We start from the raw sequence: 20,039 nt of genomic DNA, 5'->3' as shown, positions 1-20,039 counted from the left end.
GAGTGAGACTCCATCTCAAAAACAAAAAACAAAACATGATACCTCCGCCCAGAAGAATAAACAGACCCATGGATAGGGCACAAGTAGATATTTCTGCAAATTGGCCATGTAATCTTAATTAGAAACCTGGGCTGGGCATGGTGGCTCACACCTGTAATCCCAGCACTTTGGGAGGCCAAGGCTGGGGGATGCGGAATCACTTGAGGTCAGAAGTTTTTGACCAGCCTGGCCAACATGGTGAAACCCCGTCTCTACCAAAAATACAAAAAATTAGCCGGGCGTGGTGGTGCTTGCTTATAATTCCAGGTACTCAGGAGGCTGAGGCAGGAGAATTGCTTGAACGCAGGAGGTGGAGGTTGCAGTGAGCTGAAATCGCACCATGCACTCCAGCCTGGGCACAGAGTGAGACTCCACCTCAAAAAAAAAAAAAAAAAAAAAATCAAACCTGGGCTGGAAACCACTTAGCTGGGCATTGCCTTTAAAGCTTTAATGAGCTTAAAAAATACTTGGAAACTATGGCCCCACTCTCTGTGATGTAATTCTGCAGACTTAGCGTTCATGAATTTCTTTGTTGTTTGGGTTTTGTGTGTGTGTGTGTGTGTGTGTGCGTATGTGATGGAGTGTTGCTCTGTAGCACAGGATGGAGTGCCGTGACACGCTCTCGACTCACTGCAACCTCTGTTCCCTGGATTCAAGTGATTCTCCCGCCTCACCCTTCTGAGTAGCTGGGATTACATAGGTGCCTGCCACCACAAGCGGCTAATTTTTTTGTATATTTTTAGTAGAGGCAGAGTTTCAACCAGTCAGGATGGTCTCAAACTCCAGACCTCTACTGATTCGCCCAACTTGGCCTCCCAAAGTGCTGGGATTACAGGCATGAGCCACAGCAGTCAGCCATTAACGGGTATTTGAAACCCATTAATGTTCCCTATCAATGCTGACATTGCTCCTCTGGGGCTCATGATTAGCATTAGAGAAAGCAGGCACAGCATGGAGTCCCTTACACTCAGCACTCTTGTCACAACACAAATATTTCTCAAATGAAGACTACCGATTTTCATATTCTTTGCTGGCTCTTTAAAGTTTACAGAATAAACAGAAAGCAGCAACGTCTAAATAAGTCTGCATTTGGAAACCATGAGGGACACATGTACTAATGAGGCAGGAGAATAGGGTCTCGAGGCAGGGAACCTAAGACCATTTCACACCGAATTCCTAGACCTAAATGGAAAGGAAAACTAACTTTCCATGCCTAAGTAACAAAAAGATCACAGGATTGCCTTTGCAAATCCCCACCTTTTCTGTGAGGCAGATAGGAAATTGGCTGTCCACAACCAATCAGACTGATTGTGGGCTGAGTCTCTACTTTAATAAAAGTGACACTTTGTAACTTCACCTTAGCCTGATTGGTTGTTTTTGCAACCAATCAGATATTTGCAGAGGACTGTGACCTTTGTAACTTCGCTTCAGCCTCTGATTGGTTGCTTTCTGCAACTAATCAGAGCAATTGTGGGCCACCACTTCATTTACATGAGGGGAGCACCAAGTGGCCAATGGGAAACCTCTAGGGGATATTTGAACCCAAGAGAATTCTGTGTCTGGGACCTTAAGCCATTGTTCGGGCCCACTTTCACACTGCAGAGTATAATTTCATTTTCAGTAAACCCGTTTTGTTCCTTTGTTGCTTCATTCTTTTCTTGCTTTGCTGTTTCATCCAATTCTTTGTTCAAAAGGCCAAGAACCTGGGTAACTTGCAGTCAAGACCTTCTACTGGTAACTTATTTTGGTGAGCCAGGCAGGAGAGGAGGTAGGCCCAAACTATGGGACTTAATTTTTTCCTTTCTCCTTTTACATACAGGGAAGTCTTTTTCTTTCTCTCTTTCTCTCTCTCTCTCTCTCTTTTCCTTTCCTACTCAGGACCCTTGGTGGACAGTGCCTAAGCATGAAGACAACTGCAAGTTTCTGGCCACGGCCACTTTTTGATGAAACTGAAAGGTTTCCATGTGGAAGTGCCTGACTGCCACCTCTCAGTCTGGGTGAGGGACCTGAGACCTTTTTTTTTTTTTTTTTTCCTTTTCTGAGTCCTATTGTTTTTTTCTGTTTTCTGAGATCTTTTCCTTTTCTCCTTTTTCAGTCTTTCAGCAGCCATTTTCTAGTAGCTGTTGGTAATTGAGTGGAACTAGCCAGAGCCACTCTCTGATGTTCTGGGAAGGCCAAGGGGCAAACAGGCTGGCTGTCCTGTCGAGAAAGGGGAAAGATTTTCTATCCTTTGTGGTTACAGTCCCTGATCCCTACATGTGACACAGTTGGCAGTGGCAGTTTGCCCAGGGTGAACTCACACGTTTGAGGTGACTGAAACCTTCTTTTCTTATGCTAAATTCTTCCCTTCCCCTACTTAACTAACTATGGACAGAAAACCCACCTAGCTATGCAAAAAGGTTATATAAGTCAGAGGATCCAAGCATGTTGCAGGTGGTCTGTGAGGTGAGTGATGGAGGGGGGATTTCATGAAAGAAAATGTATTATTGCCTAAGTTGAGAGAGAGAAAGGGTTGCTTTAAATGGGATAGATAAACCTTAAAATAAGCTCATAGTAGGCCGGGTGCAGTGGCTCATGCCTGTAATCCCAGCACTTTGGGATGCCAAAGCGGGCGGATCATGAGGTCAGGAGTTCGAGACCTGCCTGACCAACTAAAAATACAAAAAAATTAGCCTTGCATTGTGGCACGCACCTGTAACACCAGCTACTCAGGAGGCTGAGGCAGGAAAATCGCTTGAATTCAGGAGGCAGAGGTTGCAGTGAGCCAGGATCACGCCACTGCACTCCAGCCTGGGCAACAGAGCGAGACTGTCTCAAAAAAAATTAAAAAAAAAAAAACAAAAACTCGTAGTAGGTCATCAGTGGTGGAGGGAACCATTCTATAGTGGTGCTGGCACCTATCTAAGGTCAGAGCCATCTGACAGACTAAGTCTGAGCCTAAAGAGGGGATGCTCCCAGAGACCTCAGTCTGGGTCAAGAATTTTTCCAGAGAGATGCCCCAGGAAAAATTTGGGTCACTAATAAGCCCTCTAGTTTGCAAGGTCCTCTTCTTTTTTCTTTTTATGAGCAACTCTCAATCTATTTCACCTGATTCCACTGTGGGCAACTCTATTTCCAATTCTGATTCCCTGCTTGGCTATAACCTCCACCATTAGAATCAATTTGACCCTGACAATCTCAAGAGAAAATGTATATTTTTCTGCAATACTGTCTGGCCCTATTATGAGCTGCTCAGTTCAGAATAGTGGGCAGTCAATGGTAGCATTAAATATGACACTATCCTGCAATCAGGCCTATTTTGCAAGAGGCAGGGCAAATGGTCAGAAATCTATGTACAGCCCTTCATGACCCTATATCAAAACCTAATAATCTGTGAAACTACCAGAACCTACCCTGTAAAGGAAAGTTCTACAGCAGAAGTTGATATTATAGATAACCTTCTTTCACAGGGCCACCTGGTTCCCAGGGTGAGCAGCGACCATCCTTACATAGTCCCTTGCCAAATGCTTCTGAGGCTAAAACTCAGGAGCAAACACTGGTGATCCTACACGTTCCCCTCATACTCAAGGGGGAACACTGTATTGAACCCTCTCTCCAGCCCTGCTACCTCTTAGGGTAGCAGGAGCTGAGGGGCCAGTCCTAGTGAAGGTCCCCTTCTCTATAACTGATACACAAAAATGTAAGGAGAGGCTAGAAAGCTATTCTGAGAATCTTGGTCTCTTTGAGACCAAATTTTGATCTCTCATGAAGGGATGTTCAATTTATTCTAGCAACCTGTTGCATCCCTTCAGAAAAAGAACACATCTTTGAGGCCACCCACAAGGAAGCAGATGGATTATTCACCTGAAACCCTCAGGGCAATCACTCAGGACCAGAAACAGTTCCCACTACTGATCCTCATTGAAACTGTAACACTACTGTGGGAAACAACCAGGTTAAATTTCTTGAGGCTGTCCTTGGAGGAATGAGAAAGGGAACAACCAAGGCAGAAAATTATGATAGAGTACAGAAGGTTACACAGAGCAAGAAGAAAAATCTAGCCATGTTTTACAGCAGGTTGGAGGAAGCCTTTTAAAAAATATACTAATCTAGTCCCTTCCTCTCCTGAAGGGAAAATATTAATGGCAAAGCATTTTATTAGCCAATCTGCCCCTGACATTAGACATAAGCTCCACAAGCTACAGATGGGGCCACAGACTAATCAAAACCAGATTCTTGATACTGTGTTTATGGTGTATAACACTTGTGATCTGAAGGAAGGAAAAAGGAAACAGAGTGAAGAAAAACGGCAAGTCAAAATTATGGCAGCCATCATTGGCGATATCCTGATGCCCAAAGAGCATCTAAGGAAAATCTGAAGGGTCATAAAGATAAAGCTAGCAGAGACTCTTGCTTCAAATGCAAGAAAAGTGGGCATTGGGCAAAGGGATGTACTAAGCCCCGGCCAGTCCCCTGCTGTCAATGCAAAGGTACCAGTCATTACCCCTGGAGAACTGACTGCCCCTGTGCCACCATGGGGTTGTGTCAGACAAAACTCTAGCAGTGCAGGAGGAGGAATTAGATGAAGACTGAAGGGTCCTGGGGTTTTCCTCACTGCCCCTGTCTAGGAACATCGTAGCAACCATATCATGCCCAATTCAGCCATTTATCTAGTTGCTACTCTAGACTAAAAGTTCCTGGATGATAGGGACCATCACTGCTTTATCTATTTTTCTAATGGTCATATGAAATGGAAGCAATTAGTTTATCTGTTTGAGTCTCCAGACCTCTTCCTTGTTTTTCACCTAAGTACCAGGAAACTAGAGAAACTCTCATCTGAGTACCAACCAAAGATCTCTCTTGTATGGGGGGAGGAACAAACACAGGATGACTTATTTCTCTTGCATTGAGACAGAAGCAGAATTAACCACTCATGTCAGCCTTACACAATTCTGTTCTGGACATTTTCAAATTTCTCAAAGATGCCTAGGTGATTGTGAGAGGGTTCTCAGTGCCCCTGAGCTGGTGGCCCAATGATAAGCTAGGGAGGAGAGACTCAGGCTAAATGAAGAATGGAACTGTTCTGGTGGAGCTCCAGAACTTGAATTGCATGTCCTGATTAGTTTGCTCTTGGGTTAAAAAAAAAAAAGGATTAGAATACTCTACTCCAGTATCACATTTTATGGGTACATATAGTTTGGTCACGGCACTGGATACCTTGTAGTCTCAATCTCTTACTCTGAAGATGCTTGTTTACACTTACAGATTCTGCAGTCAGATTCTATTTATACCTGGAGCCCCTCACATAACTATAGAAAGTCACTGGACGAGATCTGAGAAGTTCAAAACACTGCACTCTCAAAAAGGGGTTTTACATTTCTATGCTGACATCTCACGATAGAGAAAATGTCTCCTGTATGTTTTCTGTACATTCTTAATCCAAAGCCTAACCTTGACTTGTGAATCCCAGACAGAGGTTAGACCTTATGTGCAGATTCTACATCAGATAAACCTGGCTCTGCATTCTTGTGTGTCACAGAAAGTGGAGTACAATCAAAGAAGAGGTCCACTCATAGAGGCTGCTCTAGCTCATTCTAAATGATATTTCTACCTAAAAGAAAAAAGCTGAGGCAACACAGACAGACAGTTTTGGGGCTACCAAGCTTGAGATTTATAACATGAAAGGAAAGATTCAAGTTGCCTGGAATCTACACTTTGTTTACCACCAGTTACAAGGGTATTTGTAAAGGTAAAAAGAGGACAGAGGATGGTCCCTCTTTGGGCTGGTACAAACTTGTTTGTCAAATTCTTATTTACAGGAATAACATTAATTATTGATTGGATGTACATCGCTAAGGTTTAGAGTGCCCAGTGTGGCATTATTAATTTAATTCACAACTACTGGTGGCAATAGCAAACAGTTTCAAGGGATGAATACATATAGTTGAAAGTGGGGAGAAAGACATAATCGTGCTCTCATTTTAATGTCTCTTCAAGTTTGACAACTAAAAGGATCTGCATTTCTCAGATCTAGGTTTTTTAATTTCCAAAATTTCAAGACCTAGATTCAGAATTTGGAGCTGAGCATTTCAGTAACAGGAGGACGTGGAAAGTGGAGATTCTCATGTCTATGTGTATACTCAATGCACAACTGTTATTCTAATTGGATTGTGGGCCCCATGGTCTCTAAATCAGTTTCAGGTCTGAAGATACAAGAGTAATTGAAAGAGGTAAAACAGCTGATTGCTGCCCTGTGAAGTTTGTAGAAATCTGGCCTAGCCCCCTAGAAGTCACTGTAGAGGACTATAGACACAAAATAGGAGAGACAATTCTGCCTGCATATTTAGGTGATAGCATGCACTTTGCAGCAAATTTGGGAGTTGACTGGAAGCCTGAGAGTTACTCTAGAGTAGATCCTGGTTAGCACCTTGTATGTTTCTATCATATCTGTTAATTCTAGACAGTGTTTGGGAAATACCATTAAAAGAAAATTTTTCTGGTGGGGGGCAAGGGGAGGGAGAGCATGAGGACATATATCTAATGCATGCGGGGCTTAAAATTAGATGACAGGTTGATAAGTGTAGCAAACCACCATGGCACATGCATACCTGTGTAACAAACCTGCACACACGTTCTGCACATGTATCCCAGAACTTAAGTATAATAAAAAATAATAATCAAAGAAAAAATTTTCTCCAGCCCCAGAGAAACTCGACAATGATAGAACATTAAGAAAACTGTTGGCCGGGCACAGTGGCTCACACCTGTAATCCCAGTACTTTGAGAGGCTGAGGTGGGTGGATCACCTGAGGTCAGGAGTTTGAAACCAGCCTGGCCAACATGGTGAAACCCTGTCTCTAATAAAAATACAAAAATTGCCGGGCGCGCTGGCTCAAGCCTGTAATCCCAGCACTTTGGGCCGAGACGGGCGGATCACGGGGTCAGGAGATCGAGACCATACTGGCTAACATGGTGAAACCCCGTCTCTACTAAAAAATACAAAAAAAAAAAAACTAGCCGGGAGAGGTGGCGGGCGCCTGTAGTCCTAGCTACTCGGGAGGCTGAGGCAGGAGAATGGAGTAAACCCGGGAGGCGGAGCTTGCAGTGAGCTGAGATCCAGCCACTGCACTCCAGCCTGGGTGACAGAGCGAGACTCCGTCTCAAAAAAAAAAAAAAAATTAGCTGGGCATGGTGGCGGGCACCTGTAATTCCACCTACTCAGGAGGCTGAGGCAGAAGAATTGCTTGAACCCAGGAGGCAGAGGTTGCAGTGAGCCGAGATTAAGCCATTGCACTCCAGCCTGGGCGACAAGAGCAAAACTCTATCTCAAAAAAATAAATAAATAAAAACAAAAATAAAATCCTGAGTCACAAAGAATGCCAAAAGGTTTATTTAGCTGTTAATATGGTATACATATATTTTAAAAAAGCAGGGAAAAATATCTACATATAACCTAAATGCTTGAAGAAGAGAGAGATGGTCAGGCCACGGTGGCTCACGCCTGTAATCCCAGCACTTTGGGAGGCTGAGGTGGGCGGATCACCTGATGTCCAGAGTTCAAGACCAGCCTGGCCAGCATGGGGAAACGGCATCTCTACTAAAAGCACAAAAATCAGCCAGGCGTGGTGGCGGGCATCTGTAATCCCAGCTACTCGGGAGACTGAAGCAGGAGAATCACTTGAACCCAGGAGGCCAATGCAGTGAACTGAGATCATGCCACTGCGCTCCAGCCTGGTTGACAAAACAAGATTCCATCTCAAAAAAAAAAAGGAGAGAGATGAGCAAAACATTCTTTCTTATTTTCAGGTATAAAAATAGAGCCTTTTGGCTGGGTGCAGTGGCTCATACCTGTAATCCCACCACTTTGGGAGGCCAAGGTGGGTGGATCACTTGAGGTCAGAAGCTCAAGACCAGCCTGGCCAACATGGGGAAACCCCGTCTCTACTAAAAATACAAAAATTATTAGCTGGGCATGGTGGCACTTGCCTGTAATCCCAGCTACCTGGGAGGCTAAGGCACGAGAATCACTTGAACCCAGGAGGCAGAGGTTACAGTGAGCCAAGATCATGCCAGTGCACTCCAGCCTGGGTGACAGAGCGAGACTCCATCTCAAAAAACAAAAAAAAGAAAAAAGAAAAAAAAAAGAAAAGAGCCTCTTATTTCTAACTTATATTTTCTCTTACAACAGCCAGGTCTCTGGATATGTTGAACTCTTGGACATCTTAATTTTAGTAGATACTGGATTCAGGCATCTAAGGAGTAGCACTCGACGCACTGTATTCACTTGAGAGAATGTTTATGGGGAAAAAAGCAGAAGAGAAAAAGGTGCTATAAAAAATCCATGGGTCCACATAAATAAAGCAACTTCTTAGAGACCTATGAAGACAGTTGGATTCTTACACAAAAATAGTGGGAGACTACAACACGCCACAGACACTAGTAAAGAAATTACTGAAGCAGAAAAATTAACAGCGATATTAGGACCTAAACTCAACACTTGACCAAATAGTAGTAAACATCTACAGAACTCTCCATCTAAAAACCACATAATATACAATGTTTTCACCACCACAGGGCACATACTCTAAAATTGACCACAAAATCAGAAATAAAACAATCCTCAGCAAATTCAAAAATTTCAAAATGGTATCAGCAGCATACTCAGTCAGACCACAGCTTGATAAAAATATAATTCAATACAAAGAAAACCACTTGAAACAAGACAACTACATGCAAATTAACCTGAACATGAATGACTTTTGGGTAAATAATACAATTAAGGCAAAAATCAAATGCTTTAAAATAAATGAGAACAAAGACACAACATACCAGAATCACTGCAACACAACTAAGGCAGTATTAAGAGGGAAATTTATAGCATTAAATGCTCACATCAAAAAGCTAGAAATATCTCAATTTAATAACCTGACATGCTAAATAAAAGAATGAGAGAAGTGAGAGCAACCCCAAGCCAGCACAAAACAACAAGTAACTAAAATCATATCTGAAGTATATTTAGATGATGTAAAAAACTACAAAAAAGATTTAAAAATTAGAAGTAAATGTTTTGAAAAAACTCAGTAAGATAAACCACTAGCTAGATTAATGAAGAAAAAAGAGAAGATCAAAAAAAAAAAAAAAAACCACACAATGTGTAATGACAAATGGGCATTACCACTGACCCAACAAAAATACAAACGAGGATGGAAGTCTACAATTAGCACCTCTATGCACAGTAACTCAAAAATCTAGACAAAATGAGTAAATTCCTGGACAAATACCTCCTCCCTAGACTGAACAAAAAAGAAATTGAACACCTGAATAAACCAATAAAAAGCTCCAAAATCAAATTAATAATAAGTAGCCTACCAACCAAAAAAATCCCAGGACCAGATGAACTTACAGCTGAATTCTACCAGATGGGCAAATAAGAGCTGGTATTATTTTTACTAAAACTATTCCAAATAATTGACAAACGACTTCTCCCCAAGTTATTATATAAGAACAGCATCATTCTGATACCAAAACCTGGCAGAGACAAAACAAACAAACAAAAAACTTCAGGCCAATATTTTTAAAATATTAACAAAAAATCGTCAACAAAATACTGAAAAACCAAATCCAGCAGCACATCAAAAAGTTAATCCGCTATAATCAAGTAGGATTTATCCCTGGGACACAAGGTTGGTTCAACATATACAAATCAATAAATGTCATTCATTATATAAACAGAACTAAAGACAAAAACCACAAAATTAACTCAATAGATGCAGAAAAAACTTTCCATAAAATTTAACATCCTTCATGTTATAATCCTCAACAAACTAGGCATTTAAGGCACATACTTCAAAAGAGTTATCTATGACAAATTCACAGCCAATATACTGAATAGACAGAAGTTGCAAACTTTTTTTCTTGAAAACTGGCACAAGACAAGGGTGCCTTCTCTCACCACTCCTATTCAACATGGAATTTTGAAGTCCTGGCTGAGCAAGCAGGCAAGACGAATAATAAAAGCACCCAAAAAGGAAGAGAGGAACTCAAACTATCCCCATTTGCAGATGACATGACTTTACATCTAAAAAAAACCTATAGTCTCAGCAGAAAAGTTTTGTAAGCTGACAACTTCAGCAAAGTTTCAGGTTACAAAATAAACATACAGAAATTAGTAGCATCTCTGTACATCAACAACATCCAAACCAAAGGCCAAATTAATAATACAATCTCAGCCGGGCACGGTGGCTCACGCCTGCAATCCCAGCACTTTGGGAGGCGGAGAGGGGCGGATCACCTGAGATCGGGAGTACAAGACAAGCCTGGCCAACATGGGGAAACCTCGTCTCTACTAAAAATACAAAAATTAGCCAGGTGTGGTGGTACATGCCTGTAATTCCAGCTACTCAGGAGACTGAGGCAGGAGAATTGCTTGAACCCAGGAGGCAGAGGTTGCAGTGAGCCAGAATCATACCACTGCACTCCAGCCTGGCAACAGAGTGAGACTCCGTCTCAAAAAAAAAAAAAAAAAATCCCATTTACAGTTGCCACAAAAAAGAATAAAATATCTAGAAATACAGCTAACAAGGGAGATGAAAGATCTCTAGGACAAGAACTACAAAACACTTCTTAAAGAAGTCAGAGATGGCCTGACACAGTGGCTCACGCCTGTAATCCCAGCATTTTGGGAGGCCGAGGCGGTCGGATCACCTGAGGTCGGGAGTTCGAGACCAGCCTGACCAACATGGAGAAACCCCATCTCTATCTAAAAACACAAAATTAGCCCAGGGTGGTGGTGCATGCCTGTAATCCCAGCTACTCGTGAGTCTGAGGCAGGAGAATCCCTTGAACCCCGGAGGCAGAGGTTGCGGTGAGCCAAGATCGTGCCATTGCACTCCAGCCTGGGCAACAAGAGCAAAACTGTCTTGGGGGAAAAAAAAAGTCAGAGATGATGCAAACAAATGGAAAATCATTTTGTGCTCATTGATAGAAAAGGTCGGTATTAATATGGTCATACTGCCAAAAGAAATTTACAGATGTTATTTCCATGAAACTATCAAAAATATTCTTAACAGAACTAAAACAATAAATAAATACATACATACATATGGAACCAAAAAAGAGCTCCAATAGTCAAGGCACTTTTTTAAGCAAAACGAACAAAGCTGGAGGCACTACATTACTCAACTTTAAACCACACTACAAAGCTACAGTAACCAAAGCAGCATGGTACTGGAACAAAAACAGACTCAGACAAATGCAACAGAATAGAGACCCAAAAAATAATGCCATGCACTTACAACCGTCTGATCTTCAACAAAGCTGACAAAGAGAAATACGGGAATAATTTCCTATTTATTAAATATTAATTTAAAATTTATATTTAAAATTTAAATATTTAAATAATCCTACTAAAAATAATGCCACACACTTACAACCATATGATCTTCAACAAAACTGACAAAGAGAAATATGGGAATAATTTTCTATTTAATAAATGGTGCAGTAATAACTAGTTAGCACTATATACAAGGCTAGCCTTGGACCCCTTCCTTACAACATATACAAAAATTAACAAGATGAATTAAAGATTTAAGCGTAAAACTTAGAATTATAAAAAACTCTGGAAGATAACCTAGGAAATATCATTCCAGACATAGGAACCAGAAAATTTTATAATGAAGATACCAAAAGCAATTGCAACAAATTGACAAATGAGATCTAACTGAACTAAAGAGTTTCTTCATAGACAACTATTAACAGAGTAAAGACAACCTATAGAATAAGAGAAAATATTTGCAAATTATGCTTTTGACAAAGGTCTAATATCCAGAATCCATAATGAACTTAAATAAGTTTACAAGAAAAAAACAAACAACCTCATTAAAAAGTAGGTGGCCAGGCACGGCCACCTACTTGCTCACACGTGTAATCCCAGCACTTTGGGATGCCGAGGCAGGTAGATCATCTGAGATCAGGAGTTTGAAACCAGTCTGGCCAACATGGTGAAATCCTGTCTCTACTAAAAATACTAACTTAGCCAGGCGTAGTGGCAGGTGCCTGTAACCCCAGCTACTCAGGAGGCTGAGGCAGGAGAATCACTTGAAACAGGGAGGCAGAGGTTGTGGTAAGCCAAGACTGTGTCACTGCACTCCAGCCTGGGCAACAACAGTGAGACTCCATCCCCCAAAAAAAAAAAAAAAAAAATTAATAAAAACAAAATACGGCTGGGGGCGGTGGCTCACGCCTGTAATCCCAGCACTTGAGGCGGGCAGATCATGAGGTCAAGAAATCGAGACCATCCTGGCCAACATGGTGAAACCCCGTCTTTACTAAAAATACAATTCGCTGGGTGTGGTAGTGGGTGCCAGTAATCCCAACTACTAGGGAGGCTGAGTCAGGAGACTCGCTTGAACCTAGGAGGCGGAGGTTGCAGTGAGCCAACATCTGCACCACTGCACTCTAGCCTGGGGACAAAGCCAGACTCCGTCTCAAAAACAAAAAAAACAAAAACAAAAAAGGTACATAAACATCATGGAACACTGTGTGGCCATAAAAAGATACCAAGATCATTTCTTTTGCAGCAACATGGATGGAGCTAGAAACCATTATCCTTAGAAAACTAATGCATGTTATTATTTATAAATAAGAGCTGGCTAGGAGCAGTGGCTCATGCCTATAATCCCAGCACTTTGGGAGACCAAGGCAGCTGAACCACGAGGTCAGGAGTTTGAGACCAGCCTGGCCAGCATGGTGAAACCCTATCTCTACTAAAAAATACAAAAATTAGCCAGGTATGGTGGTGGGTGTCTGTAATCCTAGCTACTCGGGAGGCTGAGACAGGAGAATCGCTTGAACCTGGGAGACGGCGGTTGCAGTTAGCTGAGATGGAGCCATTGCACTCCAGCCTGGCCAACAAGAACAAAACTCTGTCTCAGAAAAATAAATTTAAAAAAATAAGAGCTAAATAATAAGAACACATGGACACAAAGAGAGGAACAACAAAAACTGAGACTCAGTTGAGGGTGGAGAGTAAGAGGACAAAGAGAATCAGAAAAAAACACTTGTTTGGTGCCATGCTTAGCATCTCAGTGACAAAATAATCTGCACACCAAACCTTCATGACATAATTTTACCTATATAACAAATCTGCAGATGTACCCATGAACCAAAAATAAAAGTTAAAAGTAAAAAATCTATGGATGGAGGAGAGTGCAATGTAGCTGGAAGGACTGGTTTGTACTGCAGATAGTGGCTTAGGTGAGGCTACACTCTGACTTATTTTTGTGCCCATGAAGGCAGATGAGATTACGAACAGTTGGTCAAAACCCTAGGATGGTGGAGAAAACAGATTACTGCTGCAGATTCAGAGTCTGGGCGTGGGGATATTCTAGGAGATGTAGTCATTTTTTGGGTTTTTGGCAAGAAGCACTGGGATCAAAAATGCTGTTGTGAATTTTCTGAGGGTGGTGCCTAGTACTGGGAGGGGTTTGGGCACGTCAATGCCTAGGGGCTGTGTTTGTGAGTAGGTGGAAATCTTGTGGTGGCAGCTGTGGGAAAGTGGGGTTTGTTATCACAGCTCTTGTCCTCTAAGTTTTCAGTCCTCGCTCACCCTTGGAGGAGACCTGAAATCACAGGACAATGAGCAGTGTGACAGTTTGTGTAGAGAGCAGAGTCTCCCATTCCCAGGCACCCAGAGTTCCATTCCAGGCCAGGCCTCTGTGATATCTTTTTTCCGGCACCAAATCTGTAGAGTTTACTGAACACCAAGCAATTCTCCAACATTCACTGTCTAACATTTGAATTCTGACAATACCCAGAGTCAGCACAGACCCTGATTCAGAGCACAGTCCACAACATTGTCTTTACTGCAGATTCCAGTCACAAACTTCATGGGCTGATCTATGCTTCTGAGCCACTGTTTAATAACTGAGGACTCCCAGAACTTTCCTCAAGTTCAGTAATATAATAGAGCTATTCACAGAACTCAGTGAAACACTGTAGTTATCTTTACCAGTTTATTATAAAAAATACAACTCAGAAAAAGTCAAAGGAAGAAATACATAGGACCAGAAAAAAAGGTGGGCAAAGATGAAGCACGTAGATAATCCTGATAAAGAACTATGATTAATAAAACTCTCCATCCTTTGTGTTCTCCAGAAATAGTTTTTAAAAAGAAACACCCTCTTATTATGACTTGGTGGTGCTCTCTTTTCTCACCTGTCATATAGCCAGACATAGACTCTGCACATTTCCTTCCTTTTCTTATTAAAAAATCAGCTAAATTTGTCTTCAGTGGTCAAAATAAAATGCTTCTTAATCAAACTTAAGTTTTTCTTTTCCCACAGCTCCTAAACTGAGCTACACTCAGTCTGAGCCAACATACAACCCCATCATATGTTCATCCTAAGAACATGCTAACTTCAGGGTAAAACATTCTCTGATCTAAAACCTGATTTTTTCACCCTCTATTCGCCATTCTTCTGCTATTTTCTTTCTAATCTTGTTTTCTCCCCTCTGTGAAAAAAAGCGCTTGTCTGCCTGAACTTTGCAATAATAGTTGGTACTTCCTCCTGTTCCAATACTCCTTTGGAATTAAATTTTTTTACATAAATCTAACTTTGTTTCATTTTATAAAATTTAGAAACTGCCTCAAAACAATAACTTTATCTTCAGTAAGACCTTCCCAGTCCTTTTTCATTTTAATCTTAACTGCACCTGCCTGTGCATCCCCAGCTTCCCAGGGCTCTCAAGCTTCTCTCAGGATAAAGCCTTCTTCCATGGCTGAGGTGAGCAGGCTGAGATATTTGCAGAAAAGGCTCCCCAGAAAGAACTAACTGGGCCTTTAATAACCTCCTTTTGCAGGCTCAATATTAGCTTTAGATGGGTTCAAGCTTTAATTTTCATATCTGAGTTATTCACTTGGTGTCTGAAACTAAGTGTTTGAAAATCCAGAAAATTATTGAAACACAGTGTTGGCATATAAAAAGAAAATTTCAAGGTGCTTCCATTTCATACCTCTATAAGAAAACCAAAAGTGTCTATACCTTTCAAACAATAAAAGTATTATTTTATTATTTATTTTAAAAGTCATGTAGTAGGCCGGGCACGGTGGCTCACACTTGTAATCCCAGCACTTTGGGAGGCCAAGGCCAGCGGGTCACCTGAAGTCAGGAGTTCGAGACTAGCCTGGCCAACATGGCGAAACCCCATCTCTACTACAAATACAAAAATTAGCCAGGCATGGTGATGCGCACCTGTAATCCCAGCTACTCGGGAGGCTGAGGCAGAAGAATCACTTGAATCTGGGAGACGGAAGGTTGCAGTGAGCTGAGATCATGGCACTGCACTCCAGCCTGGGTGACAGAGCGAGACTCCGTCTCAGAAAAAAAGAAAGTTATGTAGTAAACAATTCGTCATATGAGAACACTTCTAGGAGGTACCAAATTTCATCTCATAACACTTAGCATTAAATTCAGAAATCAAGATCATAGGATACAGAACTGATATTCACTGTCACAAATTTATGGTGCAAAAAGAGGAACTATGTTTTCATGAATCTATGTAACTCCCCAATTATCTACTACATTTTCTTGTGGAAATGTATTTAATTTTTACAGCCAAAAAGGAAGAGGGATTGTCTCACTCTGTCACCCAGGCTGCAATGCAGTGGTGCGATCTCAGCTCCCTGCAACCTCCACCTCCCAGGTTCAAGCGATTCTCCTGCCTCAGCCTCCCAAGTAGCTCGGATTAGAGGCATGCACCACCAGGCACAGTTAATTTTTTGTATTTAATAGAGATGAGGTTTCACCATGTTAGTCAGGCTGGTCGTGAACTCCTGACCTCAGGTGATCCACTGCCTCAGACTCCCAAAGTGCTGGAATTACAGGCATGCATCACCGTGCAGGCAAGGGTTAGTTTTTCAAAGGAAGAGCGCAGGGGAGAGCCCTATCAGTCCAAGGGCATCCTTCTGTTCCAATGAGAGGCTACACTCCATACCTCAGGCTGTTTCATGAAAGAAAACAACCCAGCAGATTATATTCACTAGACACTCAAGCAGATATAGCCATGGTAGGTATATTGGTTTATTCACAGAAACTACTGAAGCCCAGGACTAGAAAAAACTGAAGGTGGCTGAGGCCACATCACCCATAACGTTTCCAAAGGGAAATCTTGACCCAAAAATATTCTGATACTATCTCTGTGCCTAGAGAAGATTTTAAAAAATGAGGCGAAAAGATTTTTTACAATACAGTGTCAGGGGATTGTTCTTTTTCTTCTCATAAAAAATATTTTCAAACAGAAAACGATTTTTTTAGTGCCAATGTCAAAAAATGGTTAGTTAAAATACAGTATCTAAAGTGTAAAATAAAAGGCAAATAGTTGATAATGTGAATTAGAAAGGGGAAGCTGGCATTTGAGAATGTGAGAAGAAACTGGAAATTTAGTATTTTACTACAAGTCATAGTGAGTCTGGAGGAATGGGATGTGAGATCCAGCTTTAGAGAACTGAGGAAAAACGCAGGGGAAAATCAGTCCCCTGTGCAGTGTTAAAATAACTAAGTAGCAGGTAATGAGACTGAGGTTACTTTAGTCTTTGGGTTCCTACTTTTTAAAAACTCTAACTCAAATGCTTTATTTTGTAAATTACTGGACTGATGGAAACAAAATTTAGGCTTAATCAATCATAAACTGCCAATTAACCTCTGATTACATAACCAGGAAATGTCCACCTTAATCGTACAAATCAAGTAACTATGAACTGTACCTAACCAATTATTTAATTTGGTTTTCTTCATCATGTACCTTTAAAAGTCTTTCCTTCAAGTTGCTTTCATAAGTCACAAGCTACAAACCACAGCTGAGTGCTCCACAATTTTTGATTCAACCTTTGATTAAATTCTACAATATTTTTGTGGTGACCCTCATTATTTATTTATTTATTTTATTTATTTACTTATTTTTTGAGAAGGAGTTTCATTCTTATTGCCCAGGCTGGAGTGCAATAGCGCCATCTCGGCTCACTGCAAACGCCACCTCCCGGGTTCAAGAGATTTTACTGCCTCAGCCTTCCGAGTATCTGGGATTACAGGCATGTGCCACCACGCCCGGCTAATTTTGGATTTTTAGTAGAAACGGGGTTTCACCATGTTGGTCAAGCTGGTCTTGAACTCCTGACCTCAGGTGATCCACCTGCCTCGGTCTCTCAAAGTGCTGGGATTACTGACGTGAGCCACCGCGCCCGGCCCTCCCACAAAATTTTAATAGGAGAAAATAGGAACTGGGAACCCCACGGACGAAAACTGTTCCCATTAACGAACCCACACCCTGAGTCAGGATTCTCCCGTGACGCGCGTCCCGTGATCCCTGCACAATCTGAGAGAGATGTGGCGCTGCGGGTACAGAGCTGCCAGAGAGGGCTACGTGCCAGGGCACAGTCACTACGCAGAGAACAGACGGGACGCCCAGGGGCCTGGCTGTCAGCGCGCCGCCATCTTATGGCTGCAGGGTACTGAGGCCGAGCTGGGGAAGAACTCCGGGTGCAGATTGTGGAGCTGACTGCCCGGAGGCCTGAGTCCCGCTATGGCCACTTCCCACCGGTTCCAACCAGCCCCTTCCCCCTCTGGGGGTGTCGCACCCGGAACTCTCACCATTTCTAGGCTTCCAGGGGGTCCTGGAGTCTTAGCTGTGGATCTCCCAGTTTCTGCAGGTCACAGGCCCACTGACGCTGGACCTCTAGGAGCAGAGGACACAGAGCAGTGAAGGTAAGACCTGGAGCTCCGGCGGCAGGGAGAGACAAAGGCGCCGCCAAATCCCGGAAGCCATCTTGTGTGCTCCAGCTGCGTGCCTGATTGGACGGTTCCCAGCCCAGCGTGCCTGATTGGACAACGTTTAAGGTCCTGACCCTTCAGGCCCTGAGTGACAGAAGATGTGATCAGACACTGGGCTGAATGCAGAGTGACAGCCTACGCTGCAGCCTTTTCAGCCAGGGCTTCCTCTTTTAGCTGAGCCAGGCCCATCCCAGAGGGTATTTGTATTTAACCTTGTGTATAAGGTCATATACACTTGTAAATGATATATGGCTACTCACAAATAAAAATAATATAATAATTATTATTTTAGAATTTCAGATTTTATGACCTTCCTGGCTTCTGGTCCTTTGAGTAGGCAGCCTGAGAATTTTAAAAAGAAGCAATCCTCAAATAAAATGTGAGCCACATGTGAATTTTAAGTTTTCTAGTAGTCAAATTTTAAAAAGAAAAAAACAAATGGAATTGATTGTAACAATCTAATTAACCCAATATATCCAAAGTGTTATTTTAATATGGGAGCAATATGAAATTATTAATGAAACACACACATATATATACACGCACACCACACCACACACACATATATATGGAACTAAATCTTTGAAAATAACTGTATTTTACCTTTCTAACACATTGCAATTCAGACCAGCCACATTCCAGGCACCCAGTAGCCACACGTGGCCAATAGCTGCCACATTAAAGTGCAGCTCTGATGTCAGGGGAGTGAAGAGCCTGAACATCCCTTTTTTGCCAGAGGTGAATGGACAGCCTCTCTCTACCAACATCTCTCTTCAATTCCAAGGAAGAAACAGTTAGTGACCATAGAAAGAACAGAGGACAGATAGAATAAAATAACCACAGGTCGACCTGTGGTTACCTCTGGTTATTTTATTAACCACTGCTGCCCCCCTGTTGCTCACCTTAATTCCAAACATCAGACAGTGAACAAAGAATGATGAAGCCACAAAACAAGAAAACTCTATCTTCAGATCTGTCCACAGTCTTAACCTCCAATGTTTAGATATGGAGAAAATAGATTAAAGGCAAACACATTTTGCTATTTGGACTTGGCCCTAATGGTCAGTCTGTGGTTATTGTTATGCGCGTCCATGTGAAGAGACTACCAAACAGGCTTTGTGTGAGCAATAAAGCTTTTTAATCACCTGGGTGCAGGCGGGCTGAGTCCGAAAAGAGAGTCAACGAAGGGAGATAAGGGTGGGGCCGTTTTATAGGATTTGGGTAGGTAAAGGAAAATTACAGTCGAAGGGGGGTTGTTCTCTGGCGGGCAGGAGTGGGAGTCACAAGGTGCTCAGTAGGGGAGTTTTTTGAGCCAGGATGAACCAGGAAAAGGAATTTCACAAGGTAATGTCATCGCTTAAGGCAAGGACCGGCCATTTTCACTTCTTTTATGGTGGAATGTCATCAGTTAAGGTGGGGCAGGGCATTTTCACTTCAGGCCATCTGGGCGTATACATGCAAGTCACAGGGGATGCAGACGTGCAAGTCACAGGCGTATAAGTGCAAGTCACAGGGGATGCGATGGCTTGGCTTGAGCTCAGAGGCCTGACAGTTATCTGTTTTCTCCTGTGATATGGGTGACTGTGTGAATATAAGCACCAATCACACGCAGACATGTCTATATGTATTTTTGCATTACTCAATATTCTCTTACAAGACATTGAACTTTATATCAGGAATAAAGGTAATGTGAGTCTTTTTTCTTCCCTTGGCGCTGCCCACAGGATGCATCGTGACATACTGCTAAGTTCTGCATTCAGGTTATGTGACTCTTTTCTTTTACCTAGGTCCAGAATATTTTGCACAATAGGACATATTACTAAGCCCAACATATATAAAATGGGAGGCCCTCGCCTGGGCCCTTTCTACAGAGGGCCTTGTGACATACCTCTGCATCAATCACCTAAGAGATGCTACTCTCCATTTTTCCCTGCACTGTGCCCACAGGAAAAATTGGGACTTATCACTAAGCCTAGGTACCAGCTGATGTGTCTCTCCTGCCTGGGCCTTGAACCACAGAGAGCATTGTTACCTATTGCTGGGCTCAGCATCCAGGTGATTTGACTCTGCTGCCTGTGTCCCGCTGTCAAGAGTAGGTTGTAACATATTCCCGACTGAGTATTCAGGTGATGTGACACTCCTGTCTGGTCCCTGCCCTCAGAAAATAGTGTGACATATTCCTGGCCCAAGTATGAG

The 20,039-nt window shown here is 42.3% G+C and overlaps 1 protein-coding gene across 1 annotated transcript in view; it reads right to left on the bottom strand.

The window, feature by feature from the left end:
• LOC108543510 (zinc finger protein 675-like) overlaps nucleotides 1-17,979 on the bottom strand; it is a 30,372-nt gene extending 12,393 nt beyond the window's left edge. Inside the window, 1 exon segment of the mRNA XM_017893986.1 lies at nucleotides 17,664-17,979. Within this exon segment, the coding sequence (XP_017749475.1) occupies nucleotides 17,664-17,666 (3 nt within the window). The 5' untranslated portion in view covers nucleotides 17,667-17,979.
• Nucleotides 17,980-20,039: the final 2,060 nt, after the last annotated feature.

Source organism: Rhinopithecus bieti, unplaced genomic scaffold (assembly GCF_001698545.2).
Source record: "Rhinopithecus bieti isolate Rb0 unplaced genomic scaffold, ASM169854v2 scaffold_24982, whole genome shotgun sequence".
NCBI lineage: Eukaryota > Metazoa > Chordata > Mammalia > Primates > Cercopithecidae > Rhinopithecus > Rhinopithecus bieti.
Note: the sequence above shows the minus strand (reverse complement) of the source record. Positions and strands in the feature narration are given on the sequence as shown.